Source organism: Clarias gariepinus, chromosome 24, assembly GCF_024256425.1.
Source record: "Clarias gariepinus isolate MV-2021 ecotype Netherlands chromosome 24, CGAR_prim_01v2, whole genome shotgun sequence".
Lineage (NCBI taxonomy): Eukaryota > Metazoa > Chordata > Actinopteri > Siluriformes > Clariidae > Clarias > Clarias gariepinus.
In genome coordinates, this window is record NC_071123.1 from 18,885,260 (window position 1) to 18,901,938 (window position 16,679).

General features: G+C 37.2%; 1 protein-coding gene across 1 annotated transcript; it reads right to left on the reverse strand.

Annotated features, from left to right (window-relative positions):
- Positions 1-5,862: 5,862 nt before the first annotated feature.
- On the reverse strand, positions 5,863-12,474 carry si:dkey-17o15.2 (UAP56-interacting factor). Its single transcript, XM_053485202.1, has 9 exons — positions 12,284-12,474; positions 10,015-10,173; positions 9,749-9,834; positions 9,438-9,538; positions 9,238-9,307; positions 9,080-9,132; positions 8,884-8,955; positions 6,714-6,831; positions 5,863-6,503 (listed from the first exon to the last, which is right to left on the reverse strand). Exons 1-9 carry the CDS (start codon positions 12,363-12,365, stop codon positions 6,216-6,218), a joined length of 1,029 nt encoding a protein of 342 aa, XP_053341177.1. The 5' UTR covers positions 12,366-12,474; the 3' UTR covers positions 5,863-6,215.
- Positions 12,475-16,679: the final 4,205 nt, after the last annotated feature.

The following is a 16,679-nucleotide window of genomic DNA, read 5'->3' on the forward strand; positions in this document are numbered from 1 at the left end:
TTTTGTTACAAAGAATGATCATGAAATAAAGCAGAGTGGTGAAAAAAAAAAAACATATACACATATACACTCTATGTGTAAGATTCTTTGTATGTGTGTTTGTGTCTGACTGTGTATGGGATCTCTCTCTCTCTCTTTCTCTCTCTCTCTCTCTCTCTCTCTCTCTTTCTCTCTCTGATCATCTATCTGTCTGTTTATCTGTGTTGTCTCTCTCTCTTTGTGTTTTTCTCTCTCTTTATGTCTGTCTGTGTGTGTGTGTGTGTGTGTGAGAGAGAGAGAGAGAGAGAGAGAGAGAAAGTCAAAGAGAGAGAGAGAGAGAGAGAGAGAGAGTCAAAGAGAGACAGAGAGCAAGAGATAAAGAGAGAGTTTGATAGAAATACAACCCAGATAACACACCACTGAAGGGCCAATGGCAAGTGCATATGTTGGGCCAATGTTGGCATCAGTGATTGGTCCAATGTCATTTTGTCCGGTGGCACAACGTTGGTTCAGTATAGGTAATGGCAAGGTTGAAAATTTTGTGCAATAATAAGAAAAACATTTATATCTCCATAAATTTATTTGCAAATTTGATAAAATAAATATAAATTAAAAAAATATATGTAACTATTATGATGACAAACTATAAAATAAACACTTGGTACCACCACTTTTTCTCTCAGCAAGGTGGATGAAAATAAATGCATTCAACGTACCCATTGCCTTAGACTGTCTTTTATATCAGGTGGCTCTGCATCTTCCTCATCATCATTCACCTCGGTACTTTCACCATCAGCTTGGTCACTGTAGCTCAGTTGTTCTTCATCATCATCATCATCATCATAATCTTTATCATCAAGATTACAGCATCTTTAAAGAACTGTGACTCTAGTCTGTGTGAATACATAAGTAATTTGAGCATTGTTCATTAAAATGTGCTTCAAAATATTTCTTTTTATCCAGCAAAATGATGAGAAAAACAAACAGATCAAAGTAATCAGTGATGTTGTCAAATGATATGTTTCACATGCCGACCACCTTACATATATTCGTCAACCGCATAAACATACAAAAAGCAAAACAATCACGTGCATTACCTGTAGGGGCAGTCGTGTGTCAATCTCAGGTATTGAGCGTACTGAAGCCGATTATTATTATTATTATTATTATTATTATCTTTGCTTTTGATAAGAATACTGAAAACACTACATGATTCAACTCAATGCAAATATGTTAATGTCATTGTAAATACTGACATGGCATGGACAAAGTCAAGCCAACTTTGCCAGTCCCTTTTCTTCTCTTTGCAAGTGTTTTTGTAAATGAAATATTGTTGCAACCCAAAAAAAAACCCATAAAAGATTCTCGCCAAATAAATCTTTAATGACCGTTATTGTAACATTATTTCGATAACACGTCCTTATTGCACATACATATATATTCAAAAACCTTTTTTAATAGTATTAAATCAGACTTTTCTTTTTATTCCTGGACAGGTGTATTATGCGTTCTCTGGAGAATAAACAAACCTGGCAGATTGATTTGAAGACAGAACTGAGAATATAAAAGTCTTAAGCTGTGGCTGACTGGCCATCTGGAGGACCGGTGGTTTTCCCGGTGGGGCTCTGGCCAATGTGAGTGTGAGGGCCATGTATTGGGCCACACATACGTTCTACAGACTATTTATAACTGATTAGTGAAAATAAACACATTGTTGTATTGGTTTGGCATATTAACTTTATTTGTCATTTTTTCACTGCATGGGCTTGGTTGTTTAGCTTAAGGCTAAAATGTTAAAACCAGTTCAATTTTGTGGATTAAAAAAAAGATGTCTAAAACTGAACAAACCTTTTTTGTTTTAATGTGAAATATAAATTAAAATAGCATTTAGATAATTAAATGTACCTGCTGTGTTTGCTCAAGTCAGACATGGTAACAAAATGGTTCAAACAGGAAGTTGAATTATTTTCAAAGTTGAAATGTACCAACTGTTCTTATCGGGATCCTCACCATTTCCCGCTGACATTACCTAAGGCTGTCCATGGCTCTAACTTTAGTTGAATGTGTTAGGTTTCATTTCAGGTTTTTCGTGGTTTACTTTATGTCTGTGTATTTGTAAATGTGTTACTTCCCTTTTTTCTGCTGAAATGATGCTGACCACAGACTTTATATTCAGCATATGTCTTGTCTAGGAGGCCTTTCTCTTGTGTTTCCTCGGTGATATTGCTGGTGAATTGTGTAGCAGTTTGTCTTCTGTGAATCTGAGAGGCTAGATCAATGTTAGACGATTTTCTTTTTCTTACTCCAATTGTGTCCATGTGGAGCAAACAGTATTTTGTTAAATATTTAGTTGCTTTTTTTTTTTTTTTTTTTTACATTTTGTCATCCCAGAAGAAAGTCGTCCATTTTCTTGTGTAAGCAAGTGATATTAAAGAATGTCACAATTTCACTCCCCCCTGTTTGGTGGTTATTGCCTCTTTTTTCTTGTTGGTATGATTTTGCTCATTAAACAGGGCAGATCCATTACATTAAAATAGCCCAGTCGTTGCGCAAATTTATTTAAAAAAAAAAGATGTAAACCCTAATATTGCATTTCTACTCCGATAGATGAGTGCGTAGATCACTCGTGCACCCCCATGTTTGTGTGCCCCTGGTCTTGGGTATGTCTATAGTAAAACACCGAAATTATCAATAATAACTTTTTGTTTAGGATAAAGTGATGTACCTATCTTTTTTCAGCAGAGATGCCGTTTACGACTTTTCATGAATATGTAAGACCTTTTGACACCTGCTCACTCATATGTGTCAGCTGTTCACACCTCTACTGTACACTCAGATTCCTGACACAAACACGCTTGATTTGAGAGAAACAAAAAGCATGGTTTCTGAAACATTCATTGAAATGCAATTCTTAATTAACTACACTTCCATGTGCCATCTGCCGGATATTCTTTGAAGCTCTGTGAGACGAATCGCGGACATACTGTAAATGGGGAAAAAATGTGCATTCTTATTGGCCACATCTGAGGCAGCACCTGGCCTCGGTGGGGTTTGGGGTTCCTCCCAGCGATAAGCACCATCTAGTGACCTGTTTGACAGTAAGCACAGTCGAGCACAAAGCACAATGAATTTAACATTCATAATTTTAGAAAACATAAGAAAAAAATTTGGGAAGTCTTATTTTAACTGTTACACCTTATAAACTGTACCACAGTCAACATTATAACTTTTGTTTTAAACTGTCTTAACTGCATATTATTTATTTTATGTATATCAATTTTTAAGCTTTTACACCTTCATCTATGACATTTAGCCATAAATAACAACAAAGAAAACAGAACTGAATAACAACACATTATCACCATTGTTTAGCTGACATAGCAAATCCATTTAGATATAATTTATGATAAAAGGGCATATACTTCCAGTAATATTGTTTAGTATAGTCTTTTGGCAGCATACAAAGTATTTGTGTTCAACACACGCTAGAGTGCATGAGCGATAATAGGCAAGTTGTTGTTTCTTTGTCTCCTTCTCTTGAAGCATTGCATTTTCTTACAAATTATTTAGTCATGGATCATTAAATATTCATATTTCCATAGGCAATATTCAGGAAATAAAAATAGCTAGCAATCCTTAAAAAAAAAAAGAAACAATGCTTGTCTTTGTACATGTTGTCGTCACCTTTCTAGGAGCAAAACAGGTGACATTGTTGGACCAATGGTGGTATAAATGTCAGTCTGTGAGACTAAGGTAGAGGTGTGTGAAATAATTAAAAGTGAACTGGATTCAATGGGGAAAAAAGTGCAGGAGAAAAACGAGCAAATACAGGAGATTATACATCGTAAATACAACCAGAGTCTATTCAACTCTGAGAACTTTTTATAAAGGTAAAATTTAAATCATTAAAAAATTAATGATATTAATGTTTTAATAAAATTAAATAATTAAATCAATAAAAATCATTGCAGTCTAATCATTTTAATTGGTTAAATTGATTTGTTCTGATTTTAAAAGACTTCAACAGAGACAGGAGACATGTGCTACTGTATACAGACAGCCTTGACTTTTACTAAAGATAAAAAGCATAAAAAAATAAAAGGCAGATACGTTTTGCTGGATTTAAATCTTTGTGCCGTAACTACTACTGTAGCTAACTTGTAGCTAGTCGGCTCTCTTTACAGCTTTACAGCTTTACAGCTTTCTCTTTGCAGTGCAGCGCATCTTGATAAGAATGGAGATGGGAGCGTACACGACTGTTTGAGATCGACATAATGTGTAAAGCTTATTCTTTAATCAATGCATCAGATACTGTGTATGTGTGTGTGTGCGCGCGTGTTTAATCAAATGTTACAAATAAAGGGAACTTCAATATAATTTTAAGATAGATAACCAATAAAGCACCAAAAATACTGTCTGAACTGCTGTCCCACGTTTACAAACTGCTTTTAGCAAATCACCTGTGTTTTATCTCTAAACGGTGCCATCTAGAGGCCGTCACTGTCGGCTGTCATTTAGAGGAAATTAAAGAAAAATTAATCAATGGACTTCTAAAAATTTTTTGACTGATAATGCATCTACAGATAAAGAATTAAACTGAATTATCATTATATTTGTACCACTAGGCGATATGGGTCGCATCACTTCATCTTACCATGATGAGCTCGTTACTCTGGAACAGGTTAAATCTGGACTCATCAGGACACATGACCTTTTTCCAATGCTCCACAGTCCATTCGTTATGCTCCGTAGCAAATTGAAATGGAAATCCCTTTTTTTCTGATTTTGGGCTAAGTGATCTTTTATTATTCATACTGGAATTAAAGTTGTATAACTTACTAATGTACATATTGTGCTGTCCACAGTAAATGAACTTGGTGAGGTGAATCACAAACGACAACAAGAGATTCATTTAACACTTAATTTGGTAGAATTTACCGCCCTTTTCATTGTCGATAGATTTTGAAACTTGTCCAGGATACCTGACTAGCTATCCAATTTCGGCTAACATTAGTCAAGAAACATTGACAGCAGTTGAGAAAACTAAATGGCCAAATTAAACCCTAAGATGCCATGGGTAAAGAGACCAGTGAAGAGAGTGGGCCAGTGAAAGTTCTCAGGTGAGTTATAGTCATTCAGCTGAACTCATCAGGTAACACTAGCAAAGCACAGCTTACGAAGATAAAAACCATGTTTATATCAGTACGAGTTCATCTGGTTATACTAAGAAGATTCAATTTTAGATCCAAAAATGTTTAAGTATAGTGTATTTATGTTCGTCTGAAGCCCTGAACATTGCATGAGCTAATGTCAATTTACAGTCATATTTTTAAGCATCCTACGCATTTTGATTTCTTAAATAAAGAGATTATATCTTCAGTGTAAAATATCACAAAACACACTTATTTATTTTCAAAATACCTTAAACCACACCAGGTATCACACGAGGGTGAATCAAAAATGATCCGCATTCTGGTTAGATTACTATTTCTGTTGGCCTCACTGTCTTATCAGCACTTTCCATTCTAGGCTATTGTCTCCCCAGTCACTGCTGTGCAGGTGTGAACGTGTTACATCAGTTTATTTATAAGCAAAAAATGGCTCACACTCGCTTTATTGGACTTTAACCTGTTTGGTCCACTAAAAGCAGCCCTACGAGGACTAATAATGAAGATGAAAAGACAGCGGTGCATTCATGGCTTGCAGCTCAGCCTAAAACATTTTTTAATGACCGAATACGAAAGCCTGTTGACAGATGGACAAAGTGTATTAAAAAGCAAAGAGATTATGTTGAAAATTATGTATTTGTCTTTTCTAAAAGTTAATTAAAATAAATTCTATAGCCAAGGACAAAAAGAAAAGAATTTTTGACTACTCGTCGTATTTACTTTATGCTGTATTTAATACTTCTGTAAAATTGGCAACACCCAAATATAAACAATGTAAACAAAACTGTATTTACAATAAGTGTTAAGGCACTTTGAATTTTGAGGCTTGCTGTGTAATGTCCAGTTTTTAAAACATCCAAATACAAGCTTTGAAAATTAGGGCAAATTTTAAAATACATTAGTTTCAATTTTGAACACTGTACACAACCTCATGATAAAAATGATACCAATTATAATAATGCAATCCTCCAGGCGATGGTTGGCAAGATGCACACGCCCTACTTAGGCATCTGCCTTTTATCTATAGTGTGTATAAAATATCACTGCATTCAGGTCTTGCAGCTGGATTCACTGGAGAAAAACAGTTCGGCCTGATCCTCTTCCTCCACCTCTCGCTCCTCCTCTTCCTCCTCCTCCTCTCACAGCCGGTCCTTCTGTCATCACACCTCTTCCTCTGCTCATTGCTCCTCTTCCTCTGCTTATTGCTCCTCTTCCTCTGCTCATTGCTCCTCTTCCTCTGCTCATTGCTCCTCTTCCTCTACCTCTTCCTTGACCCCTCCCCCTTTCTGTGTATATTCTTTGGCCTCGCCCTCTTGTCCTCAAACTAGTGAAGCGCTCATTCAGAGATAGCTGAGTCTTAAAAAAAAAAAAAAGCAGAAAAAAGCAAACTAATTATTACATTTTTCTTTGTACACAAGTCAAAGTGTTCTATCCGCTAATGAACATGACACATTTGTGAATGCTAAATGCAAATCTGGCACCAGCTGTGTAGACTAGGGTTATGAGGTTTAATTGGTATGATGGTAGATGGTAATGGTAAAACTGGAAATGTGCATGTATACACACCTGATTGGTGGTTGCTTTGTAATTGAAGTGCAGAGGGATGCCTTTGGGTGTTGGTCTGCTGCTCTCTGCGTCAGATGACCTGCCCCTCAACACTGGACCACCCCGCTGAGGCCTCACCCTTCGAAGCAAACGAGAGTTAGAATGATTTTAACCATGCAACTGATATACAATCATTTTGTAACAAAAAAATAAAATAAACAAATGATCTTTTAGGAAGGAAAACAGTTGAGATAAAGTAATTCCGCTGGATTCAGCAGAACAACATTACTCCTCTTTGACACAGGAACAGAAAAGTTCAAATAGGAATAATAACACCAGAAGGATCTCTAACGACAGGAGTGTGGACTCTGACCCCAGTACTCCAAGATGACTGCAAGCCAACAGACAAAGAGAGGTGCAGGCCTATGAAATGAAGGTTATGATTGGCTGAGGGGACATTTCATGCAAGTAATCCTGTAAAACTCTATCCTGTATACAATACATTTGGGAGGTATCTGGGTCTTTTAACCCATGTTCCAGGCTCACAAATTTACATGATGCAAGTAGCTATTGGGAACCCCATCTAACCCATTGTGGCATTATCTACAAGACTCCTGGGAAACCTAACTAGCTGCTTGACATTTCTCCTTAAATAATTGTAATAGAAGATAAAACAAAAGTGGAGCCAGTTTCCAAAAACAAGATAATAGTAGGCTAACTCTAATTTTATCATTTCTAGCAGGAAAGAGAAGCTTTACCCAGGATCAGAAAACAGATAAAAAGAAATTTTACCCAGTGGTGCAAAACTGATCAGAAGTGTCAAAAAGTATGAGGAAATGTTGAAAATGTTCCATTTTTGTTTGTTAGTTTAATTTAGAGAAGGCAATGATGTGAGAATTGAATTCAATTATATTATCAGCAGGAACCACAGTTGGAAATATTAACCCATTGCTGCAGCTTCCCTTTCAACACTTTTGCTTTTTGCATAAATTTGAGGTGCGTTCACCAAAAACCGGGACTTGTAATAAAATTTCTGGTGAATGAAGGCATAAAAGAGAGAGACATCCGAGAGACGCCTAGCCGCAGTCAAACATCTGAATAGTGCAAATGTTTTAAAGAAGGCTGTACGTTCGTGAATGACGATTTCGGCCGAGGTGGCTCGGAGCCCACTGCAGTGATTCAGAACCACATCCTTGAAAACTGATGGATGAAATGTCGCCAACGCATCTGTCTGTGGGAACTGTATACACAATCATTCATCAATACCACTTGCATATTACAGGAACTTGGCTGGAAGTTATTGCCACATCCGCCGTACAGTCCTGATCTCGCTCCAAGCCATTTTTACATGTTTACACCAATAAAGGAGTTCCTGGCAGGACAGTGTCTCAGACGAGGAGCAGGCTCTGAAGTACTGAAAAAAAAAAACTTTTTTAAATTTAATGATATCCAAGCACTACTGATAAGTGCATTAGCAAAACAGGGGATTATATAGAGAAAGAAAGGGAAGTTTTACTCTCATAACTGAGTTCTGTTATTCTGTAAAGCCAAAAGTCCTGGTTTGACTTGAACACCGCTTGTATATGTCTGGTTGCTTTAGTAACCATGATAAAAGGACTGAGATGACTTACAATTTCTTAATATCTGATATTTTGCCCTTTTTGTCCACAAGTTGGAGTGTCATCTGAACACATGATTGACATGATGACCATGATATTAAATATTCAAGATACTAAACATTACTTTTCGGTTTTTGGAACAAACAATTTCTCCATGTCTACCTGGGCAACCTCCTGTGGTACAACCAATCCTGCCATTGTTGCCAGAGAACTTTTGGAAGAGCCACTGGCTTCTGTTGTACCTTCCAATTTAGTTAAACTGCCATTGATGTAAATCACACTGGTTGCTGTACATACTGTACCCAACGCTATAGACGGCTTAAGAACATTTGTCATCTGCCCAGCATCACATCACCAACCACACACCCACCTAGTGAATGGCTAGAAGAAAGCTCTCTTAAAAGCAGAAAGAAAGTGCTAACAGGACTCAATCACTGACTGCATCAACAGTACATAGTACAAAAAATCTAGTCTTTATCTTGGTCAGAAGAACAAAATTTGCAGGGTGGCAAAACCAAACGTTCTTTTTTTTTTTTTTTTAATGTAAAATTTGAATTGATGGAGGAACTCACGGAGTCACAGGTGGAGGCTTGGCGTTGGGCAGCGACACTGTTAATGTTGTCCCGGGAGATGTAGTCCTCTGACTTTACACAGAGCAAGAGCAAGAGTGACAGAGCGAAAAGAGATGGCAAAAAATATTAAGATGAATGGAAAAATTATGCACTGGTGTCCTTCACGTTTACTTTTGTCTAAATATACAGTACATACCTTCTTATTTTTTGATATTGTTCCAATTTTCCAGTGCCTCTCATAGCTGCAAACTAAAAAAAACAAAAAAAAAACAGTATGTCAATCCATCAAATCGAATTGCTTTGATTAGTGTGAAAAAAAATCTAGGATTAATAACTCAACATGGACCAACTTACTCCTCTGTCTAAGACAAACGGTCTTCCACCTCTCTGGGGACCTCGCTGTCCTCTGGCTGCCAAAGCTCCTCTATAACATAACATGAACAACACAATAAATAAATATGAAATGATTTTATAAATATGATACAATAAATAAATATGAAATAAATTTGAAATGGTTGCAAATGAGTTATATGTGTTATATGTGTCTTATATACCTGCTCATTCCTCCTCGTCCTCTTCCTCTCCCTCTTCCTCGCCCACGGAACGAGCCTCTACCTCTACCCGAGTCTATGCTTTGATCTTGCTCCTCTCCTGTCTGTGGAACAAAAAGAAAAAAAATCAACTTTTCATGCTGTTTCTAATTTTAATGTGATGTTATTATAATACTTGGTACACCTTTTCTTTACTCGGTTCATTATATTCATACCACCTACTCATTTCTTTAATACTGGATATGCTTTTCAAATATTACACAAAATCTTTTTTGCTTGTTTTTCGAGGTCATGATGTAATGCATTCTACAAACCATAGCATCAGGTCTGTTAAGGGGACTCAGGCCACTCTGTCTCCCCAAACCTCTGCTCCTGTTCAGCCCACGTGACCTACTCGGCCCTGTAATAGAGGGAATAATTAGTACTCCTTTTTCATCAAAGTGATCTGCCAATGTATGTCACACATTTACATCTTAAAGCAATACAATTATAAATGGTTTGGGGTTAAAAAAAAAGTTATTTTTAAACAGCAATGCACCAGAGATGCAAAGGATGCACAGCCAAAGTAATGTTTCAGTACCCTGATACTGCAGCGAACCGCGTCTGAGACCTCTTCGTGCCTGTGGAGTCTGGTTAAGCTTCTTCAGGACATTATTCCTGTTCATAACACGCCTGCTTCTTGCCCTGTTTGCAGCTCTGTTCGCTTTCTCCTCCTTTTTATTCAGCTTGATGATCTCATCTGGAGGGAAAAAAAGAAGAAAAAACAGTCAGTCATTGGCTCATTTTGCATTAAATACCACATTACAGCCTGAAATTAAAAGTGGTGTAAGATATTTCCTTAATGTGAGAAAGATTTAGAATAATAAAACATTATTATAAAAGTCAGGTGAGGATAAACATTCAACATTAGCGCATACAAATATCAAGACACCTTCCAAAACATTGTAGTTTTTTAACAATAGCAATTTGAGTTCATAATATCTTAAGTATCCATTCATCTCGGGCCTACTGTACTATTGTAGTCCAACCAGGGACCATGAAGACGAATGCTAATTTCCACTGTATTTCTTCTGATTTTACAACTTTGGGGGCACACTACAGGCAATTTGGGAACACCAATCAGCCTAATGTGCAGGCCTTTGGACTGTGAGAGGAAACCAGAGTACCCAGAGGAGGAGAACATGCAAACTCCAACACACATACAGAGCACGTACAGAGCACAAGGCAGGAATTGAACCCAAACCCTGGAGGAGCAAGGTGACAGAGCTAACCACTACACCACTGTGCTGCCTTATCTTAAGTATACATGAAGTGTATGAATAACATTGTCTCAAAAAATGTCAGCAGATTTATGTTTCAAATTGCAGAACTTCCTCAGGAAGTTATAAATTATTATTAACATACACAACAATTTACACCACCACATTTTAAACTTTCACACAGTAGAGTTCTAATACCTAGACTGACGGCAATGTTATCTGGACAGGCAGGAAAATAAACTTTACTGACAAGTTTTTTTTTTTGAAGACGAGTTCTTGTTTTTTTATGTGAAGTGTTTAGCCCAGGATAAAGATCCTCAGGAAGATTAAAGTTAGTTAAATGTAATAAAAAATCTTTTTAAAGCACCAAATGCTTTTACAAACTCCTAACAATAAAAAAAAAAAAACTTTTAACACTGAAATGTTTTAACACCATGTCTTCTGTGTAGATACTCTACTTTTCTGTGCTGAACTTTGTCCAGAATGTTGTTTCAGGAGTCGTGACCTGAGTCACGGATAGTTGTTGACTGTGACAGGTGTGGGCTATGTTGCGGGCGAGATAAATCCTCTGGGAGGGAGTGAATTAAGTGTAGATACTGTGTATAACCTTATAACACACATGAAACGATACAGTTTATAACACATGCAAATTCTGGCAGAAGCTTTGTGAAAAAGTCAGCTTAGTCCGATCAGCTATTAGTCTTTCAGCTTTTCCAGTCGAGGGGTTGCCACAGCGACCATCCCATCTGCACAACAACTTGGCACAGGTTTTACGCTGGATGGTTTCCTGACATAACCCTCCCATTTTATCCAGGCTTGAGACCGGCACTGCATCCGATAGACATTGGGTGGGAATCGAACTCAGGTCTTCTACAGTACAATGCGAGCAAGAAACCCAGCACTGAGCCACTCATGACCTCACCTAAACAGCTATTAGTTGCCAAAAGTGAATAAATAAAAAAACTGGAGTGGTTTAAACTGCTATATGTTTTCCACCAGGCAGACAGGAAACAGTTTCTGAGTTTCTGTTTAACAGTAAATCGAAACAGTCAGTGTGAAGGGGACATGGCATGATAGCTCAGAGCAAATGGTCTAAACAGCTGAGTCACCAAAAGCTGTTAGTTGTTGACTCAAATGACCTGAGACAGGTGTGGGCTGCAGTCTGTAGAGGCTACGCGCTGAACAGACCGGAAGTACGCAATGGCGTGTTTCAGGATATGTTCTGAAAAGTGTATGTTTAAACACACAGTTGTTGTTAAAGTTGTTTTTCTTTTCTCCCTCAGCTTTAATAAGGGCTCGTGCTTAACCCTGAGGTGTTAAACTACAGGCTAACAGAAACAAACACGGTTTCTTATAAACGTTTTCTTTGTTTGGTAGTTTTATTTTGTTTCTCCAGTCAGAATGTCTTCCTTATCAGCTACAAAATAACCTTAATGACTTCAAATCCTTAAAACAAACAAAAAAACATTCAAGCGAACAACACAAACAACCCTGAACAACACAAGAACGCTAGCGCGTGCTGTGCTGTACAGCGCGCCAGATGATTATTGCCGCTCTTTCTGCGGAACGAAAACAAAACTCCACACTGACCTAACGACATGTCAATTTTGTCCGCGCTGTTGTCGACCAGAGACTCGTCCATGGGCTCTGCTGAGAACTCGTTGTCTCCCATTCCTGCTCCGGTGTGTGACACCCGCGTTTTAGCGAACTTTACGCGATTGTTAAACGTCGCTTGGTTGTTGTTTTTTTCTTTCTTTCTTTCACAAACGAGAGAGAGAGAGAGAGAGAGTCAAAGCCGAGAGTTCTCCCGCAGGGTGCAGCTCACTGCTCCTCACGTCACGTCATTGAAAAGTGAACGTGTCGAGCAACCGCTTCTGTAGAAATGCTTCGCCCTCATGTGGCGTGAATTAACATACCAGCGCGCCAGGAGCCCCGAAATAGCGCATGCTCTAACAGCTGAGGCGTCCATCACAGGGCGGCCGTGTCTATATTTACCCTGCATGTAGACTCGGACACTGGGAAGTGCTTCTTAACAGGAAGTTGTTGCTGCTGAGCACCACTGTAAGGGAATTTTCCCCCCTGATATTAATGTGTTAAATCCGCCTCGCTACTACTTACTACTTTCCCGTCTCCTCTTACATCTGTTCTTAAGGTGTTAATTCTCCCACTCTGTCTCATCCAGGTGAAAAAAAAAGTGAATTTTCACCCTAACACCGTTTTTTAAAACACTTAATCCTTCTTATCTCCCTATCCATGCTTTGGTTTTTGTAAATATGCTACACATGTATATTTTTATCAGATAAAAAAGAAACACATTTGCTACAGTTTCATGCCCTTTGATGTGGTGTCACCCTTTTTGAATTCAAATCTTTCAGTGATCTTAACTGTCATTCAGATGAAACTTGGCCAATTTATATTTCCAATGAAAAGATATAAACCTAAAAAAGTGTATTATTCTAAACCACAGCAATGTTAAGATATCACAACATAATTTTGACATGGTTATGGACAATATTGATTTTTTTTTTTTTTTTGCTTTTCATGCTTTCACCAAAAAACACAATTTAAGCATATTTTCTCTTTTATATGTATGCTAATTTTACAGGTTTTATGCTTCTAGAAGCTTAAATCAATTTTAGTATCAAAAAGAAATATGAATAATTCGTATTTTAAATTAATATTGTTTAAAGTAAAACAGTATAACTCGTAAAATGTCCATCTCTCCAAAATGGCTAAGGACAACATGTTGCAATTGTTGGGGAAGGAAGATTTGTGACTTCCATGTTGCATAAACTTCAGAAGTAGTTTTTTTTTTTTTTCGGCACAAACATTTTCTGTATTATACATATAACAAAAAAAAAACTAATAAAAAATTCACACCAATACTGTGTTTTGGCCTGCTAATTGCTGAAACCTGAACTTTTACTAGATTGAACATGTTTGTTTAAAGTCAGGTTTAAAACTTTAAGGTTTCTAGCATGTACAGTCCCCTGGAAAAAAGCATTTCCTTTTTTTTTTTTTTTTGCATATTTGTCACACTTAAATGATTCAGATCACTTACTCACTATATCCCTTTATACAGGGTCCCTGAAGTCTATCCAAGGAGTCTTAATGCACATGCTACAGGCAATTTGGGAACGTAAATTAGCCTAATCATGTCTTTGGACCCCCATCAAGCACGGGGAAAACATGCAAACTCCATGTACACAGACCCAAGGAAAGAATCGAACCCAGGACCTGGAAGTACAAGGCGACACTGCTAACCATTAAGCTACCATGCCAAAGATTATCCAAGTAAATACAAGTAAATAGAACATAAAGTGAAAAGGTAATTGCTCCTTTGCTAAATCATAAATTTTACTTGCCACACCCAGACTTGATTAATGCCAGACCTATCAATCAATAAATCACTTAAATAGAACATATCTAACAAAATGAAGCACGCTGAAAGATCTTAAAAAGCAACAACATCTACAGAAATTCAAGAACAGATGAGAAACAGACATAACTTATGCGTATCAGTCTAGAAAGGGTTACAAAGCCATTTCTAAGGTTTTGGGACTTAAGCAGACCATGGTGAGAGCCATTATCAACAAATGGAGAAAACTTGGAAAAGTGGTAATCCTTCCCAGGAGTGGCTGGCCTACCAAAATTACTCCAAGGGCATAACAATGACTCATCCACTAGCTCATCATCTAAAGAACTGCAGGCCTCACATGCCTCAGTTAAGATCAGTATTCATGATTCAACAATAAGAAAGAGACTGGGCAAAAATTATATTCATGAGAGAGATTCACAGCTGACCAAAAAAGCTAATCTCACACTTGCCAAAAAAAAAAAAATCTTGATAATACCCAAGACTTTTGGCCAAATATTCTGTGGACCGATGAGACACAAGTAAATTTTTTTCCCTTAGTAAATGAAATCATTATTTATAAGCATAAAAAATGGAAGGGGGGCATATATTTTTTAATGACACTGTAAGCCTCAATAACCAAGCTTTTATCTCTAAACAGTGATGTCCTAGGACTTTGAACCTCCAGCAGTTACTGAGGACACTAAATCCCAACCTCTGGAGCACACACACATGGTCAGACATTACAGGCAATTTGGAATGCATCTTTGGACTGTGTGGAGAAACCAGAGAACGAACACATGCACATGTAACGTGTCAGATGTGCAAAGTGCCAGCCACGATGCCAGCTTTTTTTTGTTGTTTGCTAATGTCTTCCATTCAGAATAATATTTTCTCTTCTGTGGAAGATTCTAACTTGTGGAATGCTCAATGATCCAACAGTGGCATCTTGGTGGTACTGAGGGTCAATCACCCCTCACACACACTTTCTGATTAGAAAGTGACATATGACACACACCTTGTAACCCCTGAGATAACACTCACCCAGTGTTGACACTGACACTGGCATTGCTGCTTTGCTGCCTGCACTTTGACACATAAGCTGGCATTAACCCTATCCAGTTCAAGTAACCAAACAGGGTATTTATAAGAACTCAACAATAAATGTAACACATTTGATCATGTTGGTTTGTGATTTTCTAATCTCTAATGGTTTCGGCCATAGGTGATTTTAGACACTTTTATGGTTTTCAACAAGTAGCTCTAAGGACAGAGAATTGATTGATTGGAACAAATCCTCGTTTCAGATTTGTTCTATTTTCTATAGGTTCATATCCAAAAGGTTATTTGTTTATTTATTTATTAATTCATTCATATATTTATTTATTTATTTGTTTGTTTTTAAAGAAAACAACCTGAAGGAGGTTAGGTGAGAGAGCTAAGGTAAAAAATTATGTTACCTCTCTCCATTGCCCAGAGCAACCCAATATCCAGCTAGGTAAGTTATGAATTGATATGTACCAATTGCATGGATAATTTTTTGTTGCTAACTTTTCTTTGACAGCACAAGCGCAAAGAAAGAAAGAAAGAAAGAAAGAGAGAGAGAGAGAGAGAGAGAGAGAGAGAGAGAGAGTAGAAAGTAGACAGCAAAAAGTAAGAAATCGAGCAGGAAGAACCAGTTGTGAAGGCCACATATACCCCTTTTTCCAACAAAGTGAAACAGGTGCTAGTTCATGTCAATAGTGAACCTCCTAAGAACTTAAGAAACTCCTAAGAACTGTTTTTCCAGAGAGTAACGTAATTACATAACTGTATGTCAGTATACATCTCTACTTTCCCAGCAATGTTAGCGGTGATGCTAGCAGAAATGCTAGCAGAAAACACAGCCATAACAATGGCTTAAACCACCAGTCCCTGACATAAAAAAATATATCTTGATGGTGGAAAAGAGGGTACTAGTTATAGACCTAATGCCCAGCATGTTCTTGTTTTTGTTTTGTTAAAAAAGATAAAAAAGGATGCAAAACTATAAATAAATATTTCTTACTAGAAAAATCTTCAAATAATAAAGTTATTATAAAATAACAATTACTCTTAATAGCAAAGTATTAATAGCAGGACCCTATACTCATTACATTCACAATATGGGCTGAGCCTTCCTCCCCTTAAAGGTCTGATCCTAGAATCGCCCCTGGCGTTGACAAGGATGTATCTGCCATCAAGAATCTCAACTGTCTTGTTTGTTTGCATGCCAGTAATAAGCTTAAAATGAACTTCAAACATGAAGGGATTAATTGAAGAAAAACTGTTTCAGATATTTAAACTTCTCTCACTTCAATACTGTTTGGAACAATTTTACTATCATCTTCTGTTTACAATGATAATCACACATAAATCAAAGAAACAAACAAACAAACAAACAAACAAAAACACTTACATCAACGGCTATGGGCGTGATCATCACAACAAGCTATGAGTTTGTGACCTCCATCTTAAAAAAATGCACTCAATATGCAATGGGCAGATCAAATTCTTTCTAGTAATGATAAAAACAGGAGAGATCAAATTCAAATATTTTATAATTATTATTTGTCACATAAACAGTCATACACAGTACGATATGCAGTGAAA

Bases quoted from the DNA above. Each gene is read 5' to 3' on its own strand.
- si:dkey-17o15.2 (XM_053485202.1), bottom strand. From the start codon at position 12,365: ATGGGAGACAACGAGTTCTCAGCAGAGCCCATGGACGAGTCTCTGGTC. The intron at 6,832-8,883 runs GTGAGTTCCTCC...TTTGCTTCGAAG, and splicing joins AAGCCTCCACCTGTGACTCC to GGTGAGGCCTCAGCGGGGTG. The intron at 6,504-6,713 runs GTGTGTATACAT...TTTTTTTTTAAG, and splicing joins ACAAAGCAACCACCAATCAG to ACTCAGCTATCTCTGAATGA.